We start from the raw sequence: 26406 nt of genomic DNA on the forward strand, positions 1-26406 counted from the left end.
CTCTCTGACAAATAAATAAATAAAATCTTTAAAAAAAAAAAAAAAAAAAAAAAAAAAAAAGAAAAGCCTAGGCCCAGGTGGCTTCACCGATAAATTCTATCCAAGTTTAAAGAATTAACAACAACTTTTCATTCTCTTCCAAAATTTTAAAAGAAGAAAGAAAGACTTCCCAACTTTCTCAATGAGGCAAATATTATTCTGGTACCAAAACCAGACAAAAGTATCACAAGAAAAGGCCAACATCTACTGTGAATCAAGATGCGAAAATCCTCAGCAGAATACTAGCAAACCAAATCTGCCAACATGTAAATAGGATTATACAGCTAAACTATTATGCTCTAAATATGTGTACCCTCCCCCTTCCAAATTCATATGTTGAAATCTTAACCCTCAAGATGATGGTATCAGGAGGTGGAGCCTTTGGAACAGCCCTCATGAATGTAATCCCGATTAGTGCCTTATAAAAAAAAGACCTAAGAGAGCTCCCTTGCCCCTTCCACCATATGAGGTTACAGTGAAATGATCGTCATCTAAGAAGGTCCTTACCACAGACACTGAATCTCCCAGCGCCTTGATCTTGCCTCCAAAACTGTGAGAAATAATTTCTGTTGTTTATAAGCTACCCAGTGCATGGTATTTTTGTTATAGCAATCCAAACATACTAAGACAATGACCAAGTGGAATTTATTCCTGGAATGCAAGGTTGAGTCAACACATGAAAATCAATCAATATACTATATTAATAAAACAAGGAACAAAAATGACATGATCACCTCAAAAACAGGAAAAGCACTTGACAAAATCCAACATTCTTTCAGGATAAAACCACTCAAGGAATAGAAGGTAACTATTCTATTTCATAGAAGGACATCTATAAAAACCCACAGCTAATATCATACTTACTGATACCGGACTAAAAGCTTTACACCTTTACACCTAAGAGTGGGAACAAGACAAGGATGTCCTCTCTCATCACTCCTATTCAACACTGTACTAGAGGTTCTAGCTGGGAGAATTAGATAAGAAAAAGAAATAAAAGACATTCAGATTGGAAAAGAAGAAATAAAATTGAGATGACAGAACCTATATATAGAAAATCCTAAGGAATCCACCAAAACACTATTAGAGGTAATAAATGAGTTCAGCAAGTTTATAGACTACAAGACCAATCTATAAATTGGTCTTATATATTGGTCAATATATAAATTGGACTACAAGACCAATATATATAATTGTGTTTCCCTTTTTTTTTTTTTTTAAGATTTATTTAGTTGAGAAAGAGAGAGACAGAGACAGAAGAGAGTGGGGTGGAGGGAGAGAGAGGGAAAGGGAGTCTTAAGCAGATGCTGGGCTGAGCACAGAGCCCAACCCAAGACTCGATCCCACAATCCTTGGAGAGATCACAACCTGAAATGAAACCAAGAGTCCGATACTTGTACCACCCAAGTGCCCCCCCAATCAACCGTGTTTCTATATTCTTGGAACAAAAAAATTTAAAAGTGGAATGAAAAAACAATTTCATTTATAATGTCAAAAAGAATTTAAATACTTAGTAATAAATTTAATTTTTAGAAGTACAAGGCTTGTACAATGAAAACTGCAAAGCATTGTTGAAGGAAACCAAAGAAGACCTAAATAAATGGAAAGACATCTCATACTGATGGGAGTGGAAGACTTGATCTTGTCACAATGGCACTATTCCCCAAACTGACTTATAGATATCATATAATCCCTATCAAAATCCCAACTGTCTTTTTTACAGTTGATAAGCTGATCCCCAAACAGCCAAAACAATCTTCAAGAAAACAGTAACAAAGTGGGAGGACTCACAATTCTTAGTATAAGAACAATAAAAAGCTACAGTAACAAAGACAGTAATTAGGACAATGAAACAGAATTGAAAGTCTAGAAATAAACTCATACAGCTATGGTCAACTGATTGACAAGGATGCCAAGACTATCCAATGGGGGAAAGAATAATCTTTCTAACAAAGAGTACTGAAACAACTGGATATATCCCTGTGCAGAAGAATAAAATTGGACCCCCACCCTATACTATATAAAACCATTAAACTATTAATAATAAATTAAAATTATGAAACTCTTAGAAGAAAACATAGGTGTAATTCCTTGTGACCGTGGATTATACAATGGTTTCTTAGGACACCAAAAGCACAAGCAACAAAAGAAAAATAAATTGAACATCAAACTTTAAAAAAAAAATTATGCTTTTCAAAGGACACTATCAAGAAAGTAAAAAAACAAACCACAAAATGTAAGAAAATATTTACAAATCATACATATGATATGTATGAAGAATATATGAAGAACTCTTCTATGAAGAACTCTTATAATTCAACAATAAAGACAATGCAACTTAAAAATGAGTCAAGGATCTGAATAGATATTTCTCTTAAGAAAACCAAATTAACAAGATAATTTCAGCCAGTGATAAATGTTAAGAAGAAAATAAAGCAGAATGATGATCAGAAAGCTGTTGTGGGGAAGAGGGGTTTTACTTTAATGTAGATGGTTTGGAAGACTCTTGGAGTTTTATCTGAACTGAGATTTGAACAAGAAAAGCCTCAAAGTAAAGAATCTGGGAGGGAAAGTTTCAGGCAAAAGGAATAGCAGGAAATGATTCATCAGTAAGCTTGTTCTCCCGTTCATTCTCAGCAAGGATTATCTCAAATTTTCTCCATTCTCCCACCATACATACTCCCTCTGCACATTTCCACTTGGCTTTCTCACAGGCTTTCAAACTCAACATTATCTGAAACCAACTCGTGATTTTCTCTCTCAAATCCTATCTTTCATCCATCCAAACTCCCCCCCCCCCATTTCTGTCTTCTAAAAATCTCTTACATCCTTCCATTTAACTTCATCTCTACTGTAACCACCCTAACCCAGTCCTCCATAATCCATCCCCTATGCCACATCACCTTCTAACTCCTCTATATCTACTCCCCCTCTCCTCTAATCCTTTTCTGTATAGGAGCCAGAGGAATCTTTTCAAAACAAACTTGAGCAGGTCACTACCTTGATTAAAAACAGAACAAGCAAGCAAAAAAATATTTCAAGGCTCTACATTGCTCTTAGGATAAAATCCAAATTTCTTCATTTATCCTCTACAAAGACCCTCTTTGTTCCGGCCCCAGTCTATCGCTAAAGTCCCCATTATCCCTGTACTCCAGCCACACTAACCTTTCACTCCCTGAACCAGCCAAATGCCTTCCTGCTTTAGGCCCTTTACACAGACTGTTCCCATTACCTGAAGTGCTTGCACTCATCTATCTTAACTTCATTAAATGCTTAATTCCTACTCATCCCTCAATTCCCTAAGAAGAAAAGCTTTACCTGAACCCCTAGACTAGACTACCCACCACTCACATAATATTCTCATCTAACACCCTCTTCCTTCATAGTATGGTTAAGAAATAAAATATCCCTGGAATTCTCAGTGTCACTGTAAAAAGCCCTAGAGTTCTCCAACATTTCTACATCCCCCAAGAATTAGATCTGTTGTTTTCCCCATCTAAAAGGATAATAAAACTATTTCTTTCCCCCCAAAAAGCTAAAAGGTCAAAGCCTGGCGTAGGTCCCTAGGCTAAGCCCCCAACGTGCTAGGAAGAAGGTAGCAGGTCTCTCCCTAGGTATTTACATATAAAGAAGGAAAGAAGGAAAGAAGGAAGGAAGGAAGGAAGGAAGGGAGGGAGGGAGGGAGATGGACTGGACTGGGGGGCAGAAGAAAGGAAAGACAGAAGAAGGGAAGGAAGAGAGAAAAAAAGGAGGGAAGAAAGAGAGAAAGGGAGAAAAGGAGAGGAAGGAAGGAAGAGCAGAAGGAAGGAAGGGAGGCAGGAAGGAAAAGCAAGAAAGAAAAAGAGAGAAAAGAAAGAATGAATGTAAGAAAGAAAAAGAAAAAAAGAAAAAGAAAAGAGGAGAGGAGAAAGAAAATAAGAAAGAAAGAAAGAAAGAAAGAAAGAAAGAAAGAGGGAAGCCTCAGAACTAGAAAAGGCCTCTAGACTGTAAAAGCAGAGACCCACAAGGCTATCTGGCTCCAGGAAAGATTTTACTTGCATATCGAGTTAGATACGAAAGTAAGGGGCTGAAGTTAGGATTTAGGCTTATTACCTTTCTAAGGTGATCCTTTTCAGGAGGAGAGAGACAGCCACCTCTTCAAAAGCAGAGAAGAATCATTTTTCCTCATCCTTCACCTACAGCTACTCAGCTGCATGTGTAAAACAAGTGATGTGGTTCTTACAGCACTGCCCTAGGGCTAAGGACTAGGGCAGAAGCAGGCCAATACACTTATGATTATGAACTCTGTCTCTAACCCAGAATTCCTCATGTATGCATTCAGAATAAAATTAATAAAAATTAGTATTTTTAAAACCCATGAAGTGTTTAAATATTAATTCTGAAATTAAAGTTCATCATCCCTGTTAGCCTATAAATTTTAAGAGAATAGTCTAATATATAGTAAAAGACTCAATATATTTGTTGAAAAAAAAATATTTGTTGAACGGATGGCGGGAAGACTATACATAAATGCAGACAGCCATTTTCAGTTTCAATAAATAGTGCCTACAGCCTTATATACTATGTCTCAATAGCAAGTAATCCACAGCTTCCATTATTATTTTGGTTATGTTGGCAAGAAAACAAAAATAAAGTTGTTAAATAAGTTACCTCAGTACAAATTAAATTTCATAGTTTTTGTCTGGTACTTAGCCTCTTAAGCCTGTCCCAAAGGAAAAGAACGTTTGTCCTTAGCACTACCCTCTTCATACCTGCTTGACACTTAAAGATATTTATCTTGGCATTGACTGCTGCTCCCAGGAAGTCAAGGAACAGAGCCTAAACCCCACATGTTCTGCTTAACAGACTAGGTGGGGATATAATCACCACATTCATAACCCACCAAGAAATCTAGGCTGGGGTTAAAGCAACCAAAACAAGCTTTTTGCTGGCTGCAGAATAAAGAACCTTGTGGAGATAATTACTAAATTAATGAAACCAAAAAGTTTTCTTTTACCCATGGTAGTAAATTTCTTAAAGAGTCACAAAGGTCTGTCAGAAAGAAGAATTTACACTGACAAAATTAATTGCACCAACTATTACAGAATATAACTTTTTTTTGGCTCACTTAATGAGAGAGACAAACTGTATCCACAGAGATACATATCATCTCTCTCACTCCAAATTCACTGGCGGTTACCACCACCACCACTGCCCCCTGACACATACACACTCTCCCAATGATCACGTTAGGGAAAATACATAAAATAATAAAAAATACATATTATATTATTTATATGCTAGTTAAAAGTAAATGGACTTCACTTTAGATATAAATCACATTGTGTGATTATAATCTCAGCCATAGTTCATCAGGAAGTTATCAATGAACACACCATTGAACAGTTAAATAGAAAATACTGTAATTTCAACCTCAAGTTGCTTTAAAATACTTTGTGGACGGGTCAATAATCACTGAGGGATGCTACTGAATTTTATTTTTAAATAAACCTTCTGGCCTATCAGCCTGCAGGGGAAAAGGAGAAAAGTTTTTCTTTCATCTGAGAATTACAGAATCATACAAAAATTGTTATAGAACATGCAATCTGAAATTGGTTGTGAATTGAGTATTAGGAAACACATAAGCAAAAAACCCCCAAACCAGAGTGGTGTGACAGTAAATGACCTGCGTTCTCAAGAGAACAGCACAAAATAATTTATAGAGTGCTCTGCCTGTTCTGTCCATTTCTTAAATCCTTAAGAAAAGGTTATTTTAAGGACACTGAAAATTACTAAGCTGAATGTCAGTCTTAAATCGGCTTAACGTACAACTGCTTCTCACAAAGGAGTTAATGCAATCTAGCAAGGCCTCTTAATTGTTACACTCTGGATATATTTTATTCCTTTATCTGAACTTCAGTGTACCACATAAAAAAACATCTTCTGAAGGGATGGTTACACATGTTTCAAAGTAATTTAAATTAAGAACAGCTCAAAATATTCTCCATTTAGGTTTCTAAGTCTATAGACATATGAAATCTCTCTTTAAAATGTACAAAATAATTTCAGTCCTTCAAGCATGTATGTGCTTTTTAATAAACGAAAAGCAAGTACTATTTGTAGGAAAAAAATGACATTACGCATCTCCAGAGATAAGTAACTTATATTGTCCTATAGACAGTGCCGTTTAATGAAATAACATGAGCTGTAGACTGAAAAAGATAAGGTTTTGAATTTCAGACCTGCCAACTTGATAATAGGGTGACCCAGACTAAGTAACAAACTCCCAGAGAAGGGTTGTTATATACTTTCATTGGATCATTGCAAACACTGAGTTAGTATAAGTAAATCACTTAGCATAACACTTGGCATATAAAAGGCACAAGATTCATACCCCTTTCTCCCTTCTACCTTAAATATAGCAGGAAACGCACAATCATTTTCTCTGAACCTAAGGTAACCGTTAGACCGTGGTTTTAGGCATGACTCCTACCATTAAGCTCAGCCCCACACAACACACCCAGCCGCCCACCCACACACACCCCAATCTGCTTTAATAAGATGTAGCCACCACAAAAAACAAGTAATAAAACAAATTGTAATTTTCTCCTCCTTCATGCTCACACACTTCCTTTGCGGCCTCCTTCCCAATTCAGCTCCTATGCTCAGGTACAATTTATCCCATTCTATTCAATTTATGGGTGTTGCTATTGCATGAGTTATTACATTTTTGTTACATCTATTTTTCTTGTCAAACAGTGGGTTTGCTTGTTTTTATATTACTATTACTTCCATCCTAGCTTACAGAACCTAATTGATGCCTAGAACCTGGAAGATATTAGATAAATGTCTGCTAAATGAATAGCCCTAACCTGCCTGTGTGGCTCAGTGAGTTGAGCATCTGACTCTTGGTTTCCGCTAAGGTCATGATCTCAGGGTCCTAGGACCCTGGGATCGAGCCCCACCTCTGCCTCTGTGCTCAGTACAGAGTTTGCTTGAGATTCTTTCCCTCACCTTCTCCATCCCCCTCTGCTCCTTGTCTCCACTCTCTCTCTCTCTCCCCCCAAAATAAATAGAATATATAAATGAATAGCCCCAAGGGCACCTGGGTGGTTCATTCTGTCTTCTGCTTGGTTGTGATCTTGGGGTCCTGGGATGACTCCCTGCTCAAGGTGGAGTCTCCTCCTCCCTCTCCCTCTCCCCCTTCACTCATGCTCTCACTCTCCCCCTCTCAAATGAATAAATCAAAAATCTTAAAAAAAAAAAAAAAAAAAAAAAAGAACAGCCCAGCCTCCTCTTCCTGGCACCCTACTCATTCAACAAACATAATTCATTCAAAATATGCCCATTCATTCCTGATTTAGGCTATTCAACAATTCTTAGTAAAACAGCAGAAACTTTTTTTCCCATTTCTGATAACTTTACATCTCTTTTGAACACATTTCTTACATTTTAAAATATTACCATAAAACAAATAAAGAGCACTAAAAATCTCCAATAATGTTACGTAAGCACTAAATCAAATAAAACTTGGCACCAAAGTTACCACTTATTTTTATCTTTATTATAACTACTTAATTGTACCTTCAACAGGACTGTAAGTTTTTAAATATTAGTTCAGCATATTCTACCATACTAAGTACTCAAAAGTATCTTAATGAATTAGCTAACTCACAATGGTATACAGTGCCATCAATCAAAACCTGTTTAATTGGAAATGTAACTGTGGATTAGTAAATCCATCTGCTTCACAAAGCAAATGAGCCTGGAAAAGTTTTGCACAAAGATACTCAAAATTCACAGAGGAAGATTAGTTTGCCATTTAAACTAATTCTACAATCCTTTTATAAAGCAAAGAATGCCTCCCCAAACCTGTTAAAGACACTTAAATTCTTATTTGAATGTTAATTTTACTTTGCTTGAAATAAATTATCTGTATCTAAAAGATCAAGTAAAAGAGTCTCATCTGACATTCTCTGATTCTCTCACAGCTTAAAGTGAGGTCTTCTGAACTTTTTAACACCTAGCATCCCATCTTACCTTCCTTAAAGCACATATTACTTCTATTTTGTATGTAAATAATGTACGTACATGACTCATTGTTTCTCTCAGAGGGCAGGGTTTCTGATTCATCCTCTGCCCTCCCCCACCCGACACCCCGGCTATACCTTTGGAAAGAATAAACATTTAATAAAATGATGGTAGAGTACTTGTGAACATTATGTCAAAATGGTCTCTCTCCTTTTAACATAAATGTAAATACTGCCCCAGTATTAAGTCATATGTCACTTCATTCCCAACAGCTTACTAGGTTGCCTCATAGCCAGTGTTGCACCTTGGCCCATGTAATCCTGGAACATAGGTGGTCAACCTGGTAGGCAAAACTAACCCACAAAGATAGAAATCACAAGAGGCTGACTCTAGGGAATGAAATGGCCAGGAAAGAGACAGGAAGGAATTCTGCAGGATGGCAGCAATGCTGTGTATTTTGGGATACTGGTAAAAAGGTATAAACAAATTTCAAAACTCACCTAACTGTATACCTGAAAACTGTGGGTTTTTTTGTTTGTTTTTTATGGAATGTAATCATATCTAAAAAATAAATAAATAAATAAGTAGTACTTCCCAGAATTCCACACAGGTAACACTGCTTACAACAGTAATTATAAAACCTAAAATGACAGCAGTTATACCCATTCCTGTCGTCTCCTCTCTATTTGGAGAACATGAACTCCTTAAACTATCCTGATAGTATTTAATGTACCAGAGAGCCTTCACCAGAGTCTTATGGGCACTCAAGATTAAAATGACATCATGCTACTGGAAATCCACACCAAAAAAAAAAAAACGTGGAGGAGCCACAGGCCCACAATAGTGAAGAATTTCCCCCCATTCATCCCTCAAGTTATCACAGATAACTCCCTCATCTCCCACCCATCCCCCATTATAGAAGTCTTCATGTCCCACAAAAGATTTGGTGTCTATTTATACTACAGATAAAGCCTCAGGAAAGTATACTGAATCAGTACACAAGGGGACAGTAATATTAGGGGTCTAAGATCCTGGGAAGACAGCTGCTTTTCTTTAAAGAAAAGACCTATATCAGAACAGAAATATATACAAGATCATCTCTAAGAGCTGGAACAGCCTGGCGGTCATTATACTAATTATGGCTAATTATACTAAGTATCAGAAAGTTTTAATAGTATCAGAAACTAGAGTAAGATGGCCAGAGCAAGAACCACAAGGCCAGAAGGAAAGTTTTTATGACCAAAAGATCAGACCTGCTGAGTTCTCGTAATAGGTGTGTCTCTAATACCGAGATACTGTATTATGATATCAGTGTCAGATGCCATTAAGTATCTGTAACACATTACTCCCTTTGGTCTGCTTTTGTTTAGAATCTGGCATTCCATACAGCTTGCTTTCAGAGAGTATATGCACTACTGCACTAATCAGAAAGCCTAAGTATGCATACAAGTCTCAACAGTTCTATTTGTTATGAATTAATAAATTGGAATACTAGTTTATATAATAGTAAATACAATGGCCATTGAGTTTCTACAGTTACTATAAATCTGGTTAAGTCCTCCTTCAAAGATTTTCTGAGTCAACAAAAGCTGAGTGTCAAATCAGCAATCCTTCTGAATTCAGCAGTATAAACGTCATCCTATAAACAGACTTGCAGCAGTGCTTCTGAGACTGTACCCCTGCCTTCCAAATAATCTCTAGCATTAAACCCTAGGTCACTAAATCACAAATATAGGTCCACATCCCTTACCTGAGACCTTTGGTTCAGATGTTTTGAAATTCACAATTTTAGAAAAATAATATACATATAGTACATACACTGTGTCACAGTCTAGGGATCTACGGTATCAAGCATTTAATTAATTTCACAATCAAACATACTGGCATTTCTATAGTACAACACATATTTACACCAACTATGGTAAAGACCATAAACAGCCTCAACGTTCAAGATAGGCTTTACTTCCAAATAAGAATATAGTGAAAAAAAACCTTTGGAATTCAGAGATTAAGGGATTTCAAAATTATAGGTAAAGGTTTGTGGGCATGTATGTGTGTGTGTGTGTGTGTGTGTAAGTAGATTCCATGTCCAGCATGGAGCCCAATGCAGGGTTGAACTCACAACACCAAGATCGAGTGCTGAGCCAAGATCAAGAGTCAGACGCTTAACCGACTGAGCCACCCAGGCACTACATGGGCTTTATTTTGATCTAGTGACCTATTACATTGTAAAGTCTCAGGTCTTTCACTATTTCTTAAAAAAGATAATTTTATCTTCAAGTCAGAATTTAAAGCCAACAGATGAGTGGAGAGAACCACTTTCACAGCGTTTAATTAAGCACAGCTATGAAAATTTACAGTTTTCACATCATTTCTAAAGTTAAATAGTAAATACTAAACAGCAGTTTAAATTGTGCAGATTAAAGGATGTTAATATATGGGCCCCAATGTAAATTTTCCATTTTTGCTGTGCTTCTCAAATATTTCCAGAATAGTAAATAATGATTAATGTTATTTCACAAAAAAATGATTGAAAGAAATGATAGAAGTAGGCACGTTAAATTCCAGGTGGTTTGTGTTGTAGATTAGTACTTCTCTGTGCAGTGATAGTCCATTATCTTTCTGCTTCACTTCTCCAACAAAAATTGCCCAGGGATGCTTTTCCTTATTTAGAAAAGACTAAGTCAGGGCCCAAAGCAATAAGGTTATGAAAAAACAAACAGTAAAATAACACTACGAAAATTTAAAGATGGGAAATTTTGCACAACACAAAAAATAATTTAGTTAGCATGAACAATAGAATCACAGTATTTTGAATTCTTAGTCCTAATTCTAAGACTCATCCTCAGCCTCAATTGAGAATGGGGACATGCTCCAAAAGAACAAATTTTTACATAGCAACTGGTAAAAATGGTTCCCAGGAATTCAAGAGCTATGGCTAAGGGAATTTCTCAACTTCTCAAACTTCTCAAGAAATGTTCAAGTTCTTGAGAAGTTAATACAATAAACATACTTTACTTTCACATTCAGGGGGAAAAACTTCTTTTAAAAAAGCAATTTAAAAGCCTTCATTCTTTGTCAGGTCTAATTTTACTTCGGGTTTCTTAAAAAGGCAAAGAAAAAAAAAAAAGAAGGAAGAAGAGTGAATATGCAAGCACAAAATGGTGGGTTAGTCATGCCTAAAGCTTAGTATCTGCTCCTACTGCTCTTCTCCCCATCCGGTAGGCTCTCAGTGAGATGTACTAGGAAGGAGTCTTTTGTTTATCATTGGCATTTCAATAGGGATAATCTAAGTCCCTATCTTATATCTTAGATGTAAAAAGAGTCACTACTTTTTAATGATTAACCAAAGCAGTTAGCATTTTAGAAGGATCTTTGCAAAAAGTTTATTTCCCTGTGATAATGACATAAACTATTATATGTCAACAGACTAGTGATAACTTGGTATCACTATTTTAAAACATTACTGCTGGGGCAACGGTGCAGTCAGTTAAGCATCTGACTCTTGGTTTCCGCCCAGGCTGTAATCTCAGGGTCGGGAGATCCGGAACACGTCAGAGTCTGCTTGAGATTTTCTCTCCCTCTCCTTTTGCCCCTCCTGCTCATGTGAGTGTGTGCGTACTGGCGCACAAGTGCGCGCGCGCTCTCTCTCTCTCTCTCACTCTCAAATAAATAAATAAGTAAATCTTTTTAAAAATTATGCTAGTGCAATTCAATATCCTCTAACAGAAAGAACATTCTATTTGGAGTAAGAAAACTTGATCAGACACACAGAAACTATCATGTGATTTCCTAAGTCTCAATTTCTTCATGTGTGCAGGAAATAATATCAACTACTTCATACTAGTGTTAATTCCATAGTTACTGAACACTCACTAAATGCCAGCTACTGCTCAGAGGCTAGAGGTAAAATAATGAAGTTTCTGTTCTCATGGAGTTTATATTCCAGAGTAGAGAAACAGACAATAAACAAGAAAAAATAATTTCAGCAGCTGACAATAAACACCATTAAAAAAAAAAATCACTGTGACAGTGACTGACAAGTGAGGTCTACTTTAGAGAGGCTGTTATGGAAAGGATTCTCTAAGCAGTGACATCTGAATGAAGACCTATATAACAAGAAGCAATCAGTCATGCTACAGACTAGGAGTAATAACAAGACAGAAAACTATGCAAAGGCCCTGAGGCAGGAATAAATCTGAGGCACTCTAGGAATAGAAAAAAATCTAGAGTGGACAGAAAGTGCTGAGCAAAGGAAGTAGAACTATAGCAAAATAAATGGAGGCAGATAACCAAGCACGTCTAAGTCATAATAAAGAGTTTGGATTTTTTCCTTAAGCCACTAGAGAATTTTAAGCAGGGAAATAACAAGATCTTTCATTTTTCTTTCTGTTTTCTAAGATCACTTGGGCTGCTGATAGAAAAGGCATTTTAGAGAGCAAAAATGGAAACAGAACAGTTACGAAGTTTTTTGCAACAGATCAAGTGAGACATGATGGTGATTTATATACTACCATGGTAGCAAGAAAAAATGGGAGATGTTGAGAGGCTTAATGAGGTGATGTATTTGACAATATCAGAAAATACCCAGAACGGTGATTAACATCTAGCAGAGGCTTGTGGCAGATTGTATTTTCCAACAAAGACCTACAATAATATGACTCATCCCACAAACTCTTCTAAAACTTTGCCACTGACTCATTAAAAAGTGGAGCTTTCTACCTGTGGGTGGTCTTCATAAACTGCCTTAAGTAAGTAAACTATTACCCAACTGAGCAGAACTATAATAATGCCGATTATTGTACCTTCTCTTCCAGCATCACAAACAACACAGGAATCTTAATCTCCCAAAACCAGATAACTGAGCCCACATTAAGTAAGGATGAAGGAGAAATGAGATCCTTCATTCATTTTGCTACCTGAAGAAATGCAACACTAAATTATATGGAAAATTCTTAATAAAATGTTATTAAGTTGTAGAATATCATGCAAAAGATGATCTAGTTATATACAATATACATACATGTATATTTAAACATAAACAACTTTTAGGAAAACTATTTTCCAAAACACAGAGGAATTTCAGATGGGACTTTCCTGCCTTCTACTGTATATGCTTTTCAGTAGTTTCAATTTCTTAAAATTAAGGGTGTCATCTCTTCAAGAACAATAAAACCACTGTTTTAAAGCTTTAAAAAAGGAATCAATGTCACCAAATTATACAGAGACAGTGCTATTAAAATTAAGTGTGAAAAAGGCAAGAGTACCCATTGGATTTAGCAACAAAGCTATCACTGGAGATCTTTGTTAGGATTTTCAGTAAAATCTGGAGCTAAAGACTGCTGCAGAGTAAATGTAAGATGGATGGATACAAACAGTGCAGAAAAAGCTTTCCACAGGTTTAAGGAGAGAGGTCAAGATGGTATTTCCAGGGAGACACAGAATGAGCAGAGACATTTTTTGACTTGGAAGAAATATGACCATGTTAATTTGAATAAAAAAGTCAGCAGGTCCTAAAATTCATATAGAAATTCAAAGGACCCAAAATAGCCAAAACAATCTTAAAAAAAAAAAAAAAAAGAAAAAGAAAAAGGATGAAAGACATATATCCCAATTTCAAAACTGATTACAAAGCTATAATAATTGGTGACACTGACATAAGGGGAGACATAAAGATCAATGGAGTAGAATTAAGAGGCTAGAAATAAACCCTCATGTTTATGGTCAACTGATTTTCAACAAAGGTGCCAAGATAAAAAAAATAGTCTTTTCAATATAGGGTGCTAGAATAACTGGATAGCCACATATGAAAGAATAAAAAATAAGGATATAAAATTTCAGAGAAAGAATGTCAACCTTAGCTCACACCATGTACAAAAATTAATTCAAAATGAATCAAAGACCTAAATATAAGAGCTTAAACTTTAAACTCTTAGAAGAAAGCAGGTATAAAACTTTCTGACCTTAGATAAAACAATGGTTTTATGTCACCAAAAGCACAAGCAACAAAAGATAAGGTTAAATTAAACATAATCAAATTTGAAAATTTTGTGCTTCAAAGAACACCATCAAGGGGCGCCCGAGTGGCTCAGTGGGTTAAGCCTCTGCCTTCGGCTCGGGTCATGATCTCAGGGTCCTGGGATCAAGCCCCACATCCCCCACATCGGGCTCTCTGCTCAGCAGGGAGCCTGCTTCCTCCTCTCTCTCTGCCTGCCTCTCTGCATACTTGTGATCTCTATCTGTCAAATAAATAAATAAAATCTTAAAAAAAAAAAAAAAGAACACCATCAAGAAAGTAAATAAAAAGACAGGGTAGCTCATTTTGGTTAAGCAGCTGTCTTGGGCTCAGGTCATGATCTCAAGGGTCCTGGGATCAAGCTCCCAACTCAGTGGGGAGTCTGCTTCTCCCTCTACCTCTCCCACTAGGCTCATGCTCTCTCACTTCTCTTTTTCTCTCAAATAAATAAAATCTTAAAAAGAAAAAAAGAAAGTAAAAAGACAACCACAGAAAAAAAAATTTGCAAATTATGTATCTAATAGCAGACTTGTATCTAGGATATACCAGAAAAAAAAAAAAGTCTTACGACTCAAAAAAGACAAATAACAATTTAAAAATTAGCAAAGGATCTGGGAGCACCAGAGTGGCTCTGCTGATTAAGCAACTGACTCCTGATTTTGGCATGGGTCATGATCTCAGGGTCATGAGATTGAGCCCCACCTTTGGCTCTGTGCTGGCCTACTTAAGATCCTCTCTCTTCCTTCCCCTCTGCCCTTTGCCCCACCCCACTGCTCTCACTCACTTGCTCTCTCTCTCTCAAAAAATAAAAATAAAAAAATAAAAATTAGCAAAGGACCTGAATAGATATTTCTCTAGAAAAGATACCAATGGCCAATAATCATATGAAAAGGTGCTCAATATCAGCAGCCATCAAGGAAACTAAAATCAAAACCATAGTAACATAGTACTTCATACTCACTTAGGATGGCTATAATCAAAATGACAGATAATAACAGTATTGGCAAGGATGTAGAGAAATTGAAACCCTTATACCTCTGGTGGGAATGTAAAATCATGCTGCTGCTTTGGAAAACAGTTTGGCAATTTCTCAAAAAGTTAAACATAGAGTCACCATATGACCCAGCAATTCCACTCTATGTATACCTAAGAGACATGAAAACATATGCCCACACCAAAACATATGTACACACATGTTCATAGTAGCATTAGTCACAATACCTAAAAAAAAATGGAAACAACTCAAATGTCTGTTAACTGATGAATGGATAAATACAAATGTAGAATACTCATACAACAGAATATTCAGCTGTAAAAAGTATTGATATGTGCTATAATATGGATGAATCTTGAAAACATTATGCTAAATGAAAGAAGCCATATTAAAATTATTTAAAGAACACTTTTATAGTATGATTCTACTTACATGAAATGTACAAAATAGGCAAATCTATAGAAACCAAAAGCAGATTAGTGGTTGCCTAGGTTGGGGGTGAAATACTGGTAACAATATAATAGAAAGTGTTTCTTTTGGGGGTGATCAAAGTTTTCTAAAATTGTGGAGACAGTTACACAATTCTGTGAACATACTAAAAACCATTTAATTGTATTCTTCAAATAGATGGTATGTGAATTATATTACCTGTTAACACACACACAAAAAGAAAAAAAGCAACAAGCAGCCCAAAGATTTCCTAAAATTTTCCACATGAAATTGTTACAACAAAGATGTTTAGTTGTTGTATTGCAAAATAAATATTCTTAAAATAAACAAACCACAAAAGCCCAACACAGAAAGGAATTTTAAGATACATGAGAGAAAGAAAGTAGAAAAAGCAAAAAAGGAGAAAATCTATAGACTGGGGTCCTTGAAAATTTGTGAACAGATGGAATCCAGAATACCCAAGGATTACCTCTTCCACTCTGATGGGGAAGAATGCAAGCAAGGGTTGGCAGGAAAGTAGGTATACTACTAAGTGTGGGTACAAGACGTTAAGAGTGTTCCCACTAAATGTACTCCATTGTCTCTGGGAAGCATGGCACCTTCCCTGAATGATAAGAGGAAAGAGAAGGGTTGAGAGAACGTAGAGACAGCTGTCAAAGGGACAAAGCAAATATTCACCCAATATTTTATCTATCCATCTGTGTTATAGTAGTAATGCTAAAATAAAACACAACAAATGAAGTAGACAATCTTAGCATGAAGGCCTAATGTAAACATAACTCCAGGAAACAGATAATGGAGTTTCATAATAATCTTAATATTATCATGTAAATGTGAAAATATTAATTATGAATACCTCAAAACACTTCCTCTGAATATAATTCCATTTGTATGACTCCATGTACCTTATAAATACAACGTTTGCAATAAAATAAAAAAAGTCCCTTTTTTAAGGAACTAGTCTAAGAGAATCCTTCATGATAAAATGAGAAGGAAAATAAATGACTGGGCTAGCCATTTGTTTGTCTTTCTCTATAAGCAATAAAAGGAATAAATCCTTAATCTAAATCACTTGTGCATTTCCTGGCTTTGATCGGAATTAGTTAAGTATTTGAAAATCTGATCCTATGACAATTACCACATACAGGAGTGGCATATTTATGAACAATCTATTTTCCATCCTTCCACAAATTATTATCATCAACAAAACTGCTTGCAACAGAAGCAAGAGTTGACTGCTTGTCTGATACAACACTCTAAATAAGCAAAAGATCCCACACAATTCTACAGGCTCTGGATAATTAAACAAAAGCCACTGCTGTTGATATAAGCTCAATCGTGTTTTATATAAACCATGGAAACGTACATATTTGTTGTTAGTATATTCTGCAAAACTTACAAGACTGTGTATAACACAATTCCAAACAGCCTTCTGAATCTCATCTCTAAATCAAGTTTTAAGGGCCTTTGGACATTCCATTCACTACAAGAACAATGCATCACACTGTAGGACTTGAACATCACAATGCTCAGTACTGCCACTGAGGAGTTTACAAACTTGTACAGATAAAGAATGTACTGTAGATATGGCTAGTTAACGTTAACAAATATAAAATGATTAAAAGCCCCAAAAATTATATAAGTAAGTTTCAAGGGTACTGAAACGGAAAAATCAAGGCTGACTAGAGTATTTAAGAAAGCAAACAATACAAAATTTCCATATTCTTCTTCCCACTGATACTCCTTACCATTTTAGAAGCTTCCTTCCTTTTCTTTTCAGCATATTTAGATAAGATACGATTTTTCCTTTGTTTCTTTTACAATCTGAAAATGACTTATTAACTTTGGACTTCTAATATATACCATATAAGCCTATACCATACCTTACCTTACCATATACCTTATATACCATACCTTATATACTATACCATATACCTTATATACCATATAAGTCTAATAAAAACTGTCAGAAACAGTTTATTCAGAAAAGTATAAATTCCCTTTAACTGTTTGATGGGAGTGGTGCTGATATCTTTCTAGGAGAATATGAAACTACCTTTTCTACATCTTTGTAAGAAAAATACATATACTTAAGCTCTTCAAAAGTCTTGATCATCTTCCAAACATTGCTAAGGACTGCCAAATAACACTTAACTGTGTTTCAACCACCAGTGGTTCTTTTTTTTTTTGTAATTATTTATTTATTTATTTGATAGGAAAAAGAGAGAGAGTCCAAGAGCAAGAGGCAGGGAGGGAGAAGCTGACTCACTCCTGAGCAGGGAGCCCAAAGCAGGGCCTGATCACAGCACCCTGGGATCATAACCTGAGCTGAAGGCAGACACTTAACAGACTGAGCCACCCAGGGTGGCCCCCAACCATCAGTAATTCTGAAATGTAGAATCTCTCCCAGGTAGCATGTAACAGAAAGAATATATGATTTTTCTAATGATTCTTTTTACAAAAAATACTTTGAGTGGCCCCGGTACTTACTAATTAGCTATTTCTAACTTTTTCTCTAAAATGTTACAAAAACAATATAAATAGAGTTAAACATTTTGGGATAATGATGAAATAAATCAAATGTTATAATCTCAACTAGTTCCTCAAACAACCTAATAACCTTTAATGTGTCCCTAGCCATTCCATTTTTCCAGGTACCAAGGCCATTAAATCTAAATCTTTTACTATACTTCTTAAGTCCTAACTCTACCCTTATTTTTAACATGGATCTTGATTCCTGTTCTACATTTAAGCAAACTCCTACTGTAGAAGGCCTACTCCTTAATTCCATATCCCTCTCTGCCTCTTCCACAATAAAACATCTCGAGCAATCTACATTCACTTTCTCTACTTCTTACACCTTACTCTTTAAACCAGTCCAATCTGCCTTTCCTCCACACCAACCACCCAAAAGAAACTGATCTCACTAAGAGCATCAATGATCTCCAAACTGATCAATCCAGTAGATTTTTTAGTCTTCACCTATTCAGTCTTCTCAACAGTACTCAGGCCAACTCACTATTCCCACCTTGACTGCCACATTCTTCTGGTTTTTCTCTTATATCTCTGGCTGTCCCTTGTCACTCTCCTGGGCAGCTTTCTTCTCTGCCAATCCCTAGAATATGACTGTGGTTTAAAAATCTGTCCACAAATTCTTTGACACTCCTCTCAAAAGGTAGGGCTTAATTACCCTTCCAATGCCTCAAATTCCTAATCCCCTGAGCATGAGCTAAACTGATTGATGCATTTCTAATGAACAGAATAAGGCAGAAGTGATGTTCTCAGACTAAGTCATAAAAGGCACCATAGTGATCTCCTCACTTTCACTTTGATCACTACCTCTAGGTGAAGCCATAAAGCCGATCAGAAAGACACCAATCTAGTGCAATGGAGAGGCTGGCTGGTGAGGCCACATTCCAATAGCCAGCAAGGAACTTAGGCCTTGTGCCAAATGCTGGGTGAGTTGAGTCATCCTTGAAGCAGATCCTTCAACTCCAGTCAAGCCTTTCACAGGACCGCAACCCTAGCCAATGTCTTGACTACAACTTCTTGAGACCCTGAGCCAGAACCACCCAGCTAAGTCACTCCCAAAGGTCTGAGACATAGAAACCATGATAATGTCTGTTGTTTTAAATTGCTAAGTATTGGGGTAATTGACTACAAAGCATTTACTAATCCAATGATGTTTCTCAGCATCCTATTCTCTCAATTCTCCATATATAAAGCTAATATATATCTGTAACCAGACTTTTTTCCTCAATTCTAAACTATAGGACATCTTTTTATCAATTTCAACATGCCCCAAAGCAACCTCTTCCCCAACCTGTTCCTCCTCTCTTCCCTATCATTATTCACCCATTTAAACCAAAAACCTGCATTTCATTAGATGACTTCTCCCCTTATACTCATATCCAAACACTAAGTCCTAAAAATATGACCTGATTATTTCTCTGCAATGACAGTCTTCTTTAAAGAATACCTGTACCTCCTGATCAATTTTCAAATCATAGAGACAACCAGACATCACGTACCACTTGTGGTAATGTTTCACCTAGGAAGAATTCTTGCCCAGAAGAAAAAAAAAATTATCTGATTAAGTTTCTAGCTCTACTTATCCATTTATACAGTTCCTATATTGTAGGAAATACAGACAACAAAGGAGCATATTTAAACATACCACAAGAACACTGCCAGTAAAATCTAGAATGTGGAAAATTCTACAGAATAAATGATCTGGTTTCTTCAACAAACAGGAAAAAAGGAAGAAATGGAACTGGAATTCTGACTTAAACCAACTGGTGAGGGGAGAGATGTTTGAGACAATCAAGGAAATCGAACACTGATATTTCATATTAGTAAATTATTATTAATAATACTTAGTTGTAATAATGATATTGTGATAACATTTTTTTAAAAGAAAGACCTTAGGGGCACCTGGGTGGCTCAGTGGGTTAAAGCCTCTGCCTTCAGCTCAGGTCATGATCCCAGGGTCTTGGGATTGAGCCCCGCATCGTGGGCTCTCTGCTCAGCAGGGAGCCTGCTTCCCTTTCTCTCTCTGCCTGCCTCTCTGCCTTCCTGTGATCTCTGTCTGTCAAATAAATAAATAAAATCTTAAAAAAAAAAAAGACCTTAACTTTTAGTAATACATCTGAAATATTCACAAATGAAAGGATACAGTATCTGGGATCTACTTTAAAATGAACCAGTGGGGAAGGAAGGAGCTGGTGGAAGTATTAACAAAACTAGATTGGCTACATGTTGATAACTGTACAAACTGGATGATAGGAATTCATTTTACTATCCTCTTTTATGTATGTTTGAAATTTTATGTAATAAAAATTTTTCTAGGGGCACCTCGGTGGCTCAGTGGGTTTAAAGCCTCTGCCTTCGGCTCAGGTCATGATCCCGGGATCCTGGGATCCAGCCCCACATCGGGCTCTCTGCTGGGCAGGGAGCCTGCTTCCTCCCCTCTCTCTGCCTGCCTTTCTGCCTACTTGTTATCTCTGTCAAATTAGAAAAAAAAAATTTTTTTCTATAATAAAAAATACTTACAACACTTCATGATTTCCACTGCCCTGGGGGGTAAAGTTCAAATTCCTTAGCACAGTTTACCAAGAAAGCCTTTCATTATCTGGCCCCTACCTACCTCTTCAGCTCATCTCATGTCAATCTCACGTCCCAAACTTCAGAGCTATCTAACTCCTTACTCTTGGCTCCTTTGAAAACATTTATTCCCTCTATCTCAAGCAGTTATCTCTCTCTCTGCTCACACAGCTAACTTCTATTTATCACAGGTCACAACAAACCTGTTTCTTCTAGTAAACTTTCCATGACCTTCCAAGACTGAATCAAGTTACCTACCTACATACCCCAAGCATCCTATGCTTCCCTGATCACAGCTCTTACTTGCTGTATCCCCCAGCAGACTTCAGGAGTCATGAAAGCATAGATTATTTCCATTTTATTTGCCATTTTAACGCCTCCTTCGGGCATTGCACCTGGCACACAGTAGGTTCTCAATAAACATTTGATAAATTTACAAAAGGCATGACCTTCACTAATTTTCTAACCTTCCAACTCCCCATAGAGAACTCCCTCCATTTTCCTTCCTTTCTCACCTTCCTTTGTGATAATGATTCACATAAATGGTTTGCTGTTCACAGTGTTCCAAATTTATACCTTAGCCCTCCCTAGGTATCTTATCTAATAAACTAATTACTTATATGCTATAAACTAACATTTATAGGCCTGATCTTCATTTCCAGGCCTGACCTATGGCTCCAAATGCCTTCCGGACTCAATATCCCACTATCTCCCATATACATTTTTACACCAGAGCTGCTCAGAAAGCCTCAGTATCTTCTTAACACACCTTTTTCTCAAGTTTCCCATTTTGTGCATATTTCCCATTGCCTAAAATGCCCTTCTTCTCTTCTCCCTTTATCCTATAAATCTTAGCTCAAATGTCTCCCTCCCCTTTTCCAGGCAATGTTCCCACAGCACTCTATTCTTATTTCTACTGTAGTATTTATCATATTGTTTTGAAATTTATCATACTGTTTTGAAATCATGTTTAGGTGTCTGCTGCTAGACTGTGAGTTCCTAGGTAGAAGGGGCTCTCTTTCCTTCATTCTATACAACCACCATATATAATACAATGCCTGTTAGAAAGTCAGCCCCAAATAAATGCTTGCTGAATGAACTACACTGTACTGTTTCTAATAATTAAGAGACTGAACTGGAGCTGAAAAGACTGTCTAAATAATACTTTCATAAAACAGGCAATCAGTTTCTCTCTTCTTGTATTGGGCAGAACAATACTATATGAAGCTCTTTTTCAAAAACTGGAAATTCAGAGTATGAAAATTAAAGAAAGATAAAGTAAAAAGACCATTCATTCCCAGAGAACAGGTCTAGGTCTGGGCCCACGCCCAGAGAAAAATATCCAGGCTGAGATGACGTTTAGGCGAATCTATTCAGTTCATGGCACTCCCAGTGATTCTAACCTAACTCTTGAGATTATCCCAATATCAAATCTCAGTACAGGCAAACTCTAAAGCAAGGCCAATCTACTTTAGTTCAGGGTTTTCATGGCCACCCTGGAATAGATCTCCAACCACAGAGTCAGACCAGAGCCTAAGTGATTTTGGAAACAAGGTACAGAGTGATTGCTATTTATTACTCTGCTAAAAAGCTAATGTAATTAATTCAGATACTTTTTCTGGAAGATGTAGCTCCAAGTTATTAGACCCACGCAAATCACTAAGCTGTACCTTCTAAGCCTTCTGAATCCTAATGTACTAAAACACTGTCCAAGTGTATGGAAGTCCTTGCCAATGTTCAATGTGTCTCTTTCTTTAAGCGAATACCTATCCTCTTCTCATCTTTGTGGGACCTCCTCTAATTTGGGATTAGGTATCATTTTATTTTCACAAGATCATTTTACTTTATAATACTTCCTTGCTGTTTCTCTACAAGCAAAAGCTTTAATACCAAAGAACCAGAAAAGGGAGGGGGAAAAAAAGACTTCTAAATAGCCAGTAGTGGGAAATATGATATCTCCTTCAGCTGACAAGGATGATGTTTTATAGAGTCTGGTCTCAGAAGGCAGAAATTAGGTATTGGGGGAATGGCGAGAGAAGTATACGGAAAACCTGTATTTAGTTAATAAGGAAAGTAGCGATTATCAAGGTATTCAAAAACTAGAAGGGCAAGGAGGCAGAAAAAGGATACACTAAAGAAAAACAAACAAACAAACAAAAAAAAACAGGAAAAAGGAAGATTCTGTCTGGGCTAGAAACTCCTAAGAACCCTAGCTGGGGGCTTCTCCAGTATGGCCCTAGATTTAAACCAATACAAATGTGAGATCTGTAGAGTTAACTTAATTCCATAGTGCCATTTATTGAAATTACTCTACCTTGAATAGGCTGGAAAGGGTCCATGGGAATTTCGGATTATCATGTCTACTAAAACCCAACAGTACTCTTCACTCTTCATCTGTCTGAGCCATAGGATTTCATAATTCCAGAGTTTTCAGAATGTAATGTTCAGCTGCATCTCTTTCATGGCTACCTAAAGACAATCTTGAACAATAGGTTTAAATCGCATTCAGGTTTGGTCTTTTTCTCCCTTTAAAAATAATGTAGAGAAAGGACGTTGATAGTTAAAGGATGTTGAAAGTTGTATTTTTTTACACCTGCAGACTATCCTTTAGTAACTCACAGCTTGCACTTTTCTCCTCCCTGCAGATAAGTGCAGTGAAAACAGAAAGCCAGGAATCTGGAATCCTCATTATAGCACTCACTTTGTGATCTTTGTGATCACAAAGATTTGTGATCTTGAGCAAATAATTTAAAAGCCTGCAGCCTCAGATTCCAAAACTATAAAATGAGGATAACAAATACCTATCTTGCGTAAGTTATTGTGAGTGAAATGAATTAAGGGAACCACTAAACCAGAATATAAACTCCAGAGAAAACGAGTGGTGAATATCTTAATCTCTGTTGATTCTTGCTCACATGCACACATATGTACACACACAACCCCACACACACCGAGCCCACATGTTAATAATATAATAATAATAATTAACATATAGTGGGAGTTCAATAAATATTTTTCAAATGAACGAAAATACTAGTGCCCCACCTCTCTCATCAACATTAACCCGAAGTGATGATTTTCTTCTTCTATAATTTTCTGAAGCCTTCAAGAAATTGTTTTGTCCTTTTGAGCCGTTTCTTCCCTTTCGTTGGCTATTATTAACTATACACTATTCAGAGACCGTACCTTTGTAAGTAATTTCTCTAATACCACCCACGTATTTCTAATGCGGTAGGTGTGGAACGGATAGTCAGAACCTAAGATTCAGGGCAATTCGTGCACTTGCTTACGGCCACTGGTTCACGTTTAACTACAGCGAGGCCCTAAACTCAGCACTCCCCAAAATACAACTTTCAGGAGACGCCGCATATCCATTTCTGTCTTCGCCAGCAAAAGCCGCCTGAGTGGGAAACCCCTGGCTTCAAAAGTTAAGCCATCAGTTACGCTCGCCTCTCACAGAATAGAGGAGTGCGTCCCATGAAAGAAACACTCAGTTTGGGCAGACAGGAGGGATTTCGGACTTGTTCGTGCTGCCCGAGAGCCAGTCACCTAAGGATCTGCTCAAGCTTGTGTGAACGCCGCTCGGAGAAAACAGCGCTCTTTAACCCCTGGAGAGAAGCTAAGGGGCGCGGCCGTCTACAGGATCTGGTGGGCCAATGTCAAGTTCACGATAAAGTGGGGAGACCACACGGACTGTGTAACCTGACCTTTTAAATCATGGCTAGGACCACCCTCACCCGCCTACACCCCCGCCGGATCCCACCACAGCTTAATACCGGACCCTAAAAAAGGAACGCGGCTCGCCCCAAACCCATAAATCAGACAACCACTGCCTGCTTATTGGCTGCGCCAGCATCTCCTTCACCCTCATTGGCTATCCGGGACGTAAAACCTCCCCTCACGAGGGAACCCTCCGGTACGGCGGCACCCCCAGCTTAGCAACCTCTACCCCGCTACCAAAAAGCCCGCCCCCCCCCAAGGATAGCGACCTCCGAGGCGCTCGGAGTTTTGCCCCACGAGGTCTCACCGTGTAATAGGAAAGCAGCCCTGCATTGTAGTCCAGCACAAACCAACGGTACTGCCAGCCTTTCATCACGTTAGTCCATTTACTCAGCGGCCCTTCCATGATAGACGCCATCTTGGGAGCCGCCAATGACAACAAACGGCCTGACGTCACTCGCCTATAAGGCATTCACCATGTGGGGGCGGAGCCGCCGCGGGAAGAGGCGGGACCAGGCGGGGCCGGGGCGGGGCCAGCTGTGCTTCCCCTCGTAAACTCTCCCTCCCATGCCCATAGCTATCAACCTCAAACAAGCTTTCTTGGGGCGTCTATTGTGTGCAGAACTGGGTGCCAGGGATGTGAGGAATGCAAGCATGAATACCGTTAAGATTATTTATTAACATTAGTAATTTTATTACGCATGATGATACCTTACAAGTCCCAAAGATTTCACATCTGATATTCATTTATGCATTCATTTCACAAATCCATTCATTTGAGAAATACTTGCTATTTTGTGTTAGATACTCTTAGGCTTTGGGGATTCAGCAGAGACTTCATGAGGGGTGGTGGGGAATAAGCAATAAAATAGTAAATTATGTAGTATATTAAACTCTGGTAAGTGCTGTGGAGAAAAATTAAGCAAGGAAAGAGGCAGAAAGTGGGAGATGCAATTTTAAATTCCCAAATAGAGAAGGCTTGAAGAAGGTAACTTTTGAGCAAAGACCTAAAGAAAATGAAGGAGAGAACCTGGGAGAAGCCTTCCAAGGGAAGGAATAACAAGTGCAAACACCTTTAGCCTGGCATGTTGAAATATCAGCAAGTTCAGTGTGAGTGGATGTCATGAGCACACTATGAAGTGCATACACAGGCTGTGTCTTTTCACAAAGTCAGCTTTATTCAATCATAAAGCAAAGTTAATCACAATTATAAAGCAGGTTCAGGATTCCAAATTCAATGACATTTCACCATGTGATTAAACTTGGCTTCTTAGACAGCACATAGAGCAGGACAGAAGATAAACCACACAACAAACAAGATTACAGAAAGGTGTAGGAAGTTAAGGAACAAACACAAAGTCAGTCTGTGGGCGCACAGTTGAGATAAGGCCTCAGTCTGCTCCAGGTCAGCTTTCAGCACTTACTGTTTATTATGTTCATGTTGTGAAGGATCTCAGTTCTGTTCAGAGATCAAACTGACCAAGACTTTGGTGGCAGTTGCCTTTTTTAAGTGGTGACACATAGAGAGGTCATGTCTGAAGAGTCTGCTGCAAAAATCCTCCCCTTTTTGAAGGCATTTAATTGGTCTTGGGACCCCGCAGTTGTCTTCTGGTTCTGCTTGTTACCAGTTCTGGGCCATCAGATGATGCTGGTCCCAGAGATCTCTCCCAGGTCCTGTACCTTTAACTACTTGTATCATTGCTTGACACAGGCTCCTGCTTAACAGGAGTGACTCCATTTTGCTTTCTATGGAGCAACAGTGAGCTAGAGAGAAAGTTGTAGGAGACAAGGTCAAAGAAGTAAGGGTAGGGGCGCCTGGGTGGCTCAGTGGGTTAAGGCCTCTGCCTTCCGCTCAGGTCATGATCCCAGGGTCCTGGGATCAAACCCTGCATCCGGCTCTCTGGTCGGCAGAGAGCCTACTTCCCCCTCCCCCCTGCCTGCCTCTCTGCCTACTTGCGATCTCTGTCAAATAAATAAATAAAATCTTTAAAAATTAAAAAAAAAGAAGAAGTAGGGGTAGATCACTGAGAGCCTATAAGGACAATGAAAAGATTGTCATGTTATATTAGGCACT

General features: G+C 37.7%; 1 protein-coding gene across 6 annotated transcripts in view; it reads right to left on the reverse strand.

Annotated features, from left to right (window-relative positions):
* The window catches only part of OSBPL9 (oxysterol binding protein like 9), a gene marked incomplete at its 5' end in the record, with an annotated part of 170156 nt that extends 145352 nt beyond the window's left edge, over positions 1–24804 (reverse strand). For 3 of the 6 annotated variants that reach the window (XM_080802615.1, XM_080802614.1, XM_080802612.1), the window contains one exon: positions 24640–24804. In XM_080802615.1, the coding sequence (XP_080658741.1) occupies positions 24640–24804 (165 nt within the window). The remainder of the gene's footprint in view (positions 1–24639) is intronic. The other 3 variants (XM_080802611.1, XM_080802613.1, XM_080802606.1) reach the window with 1 other exon arrangement.
* Between the last annotated feature and the right edge of the window lie 1602 nt (positions 24805–26406).

Source organism: Martes martes (assembly GCF_963455335.1).
Source record: "Martes martes genome assembly, chromosome: 4".
NCBI classification, from domain to species: Eukaryota; Metazoa; Chordata; class Mammalia; order Carnivora; family Mustelidae; genus Martes; species Martes martes.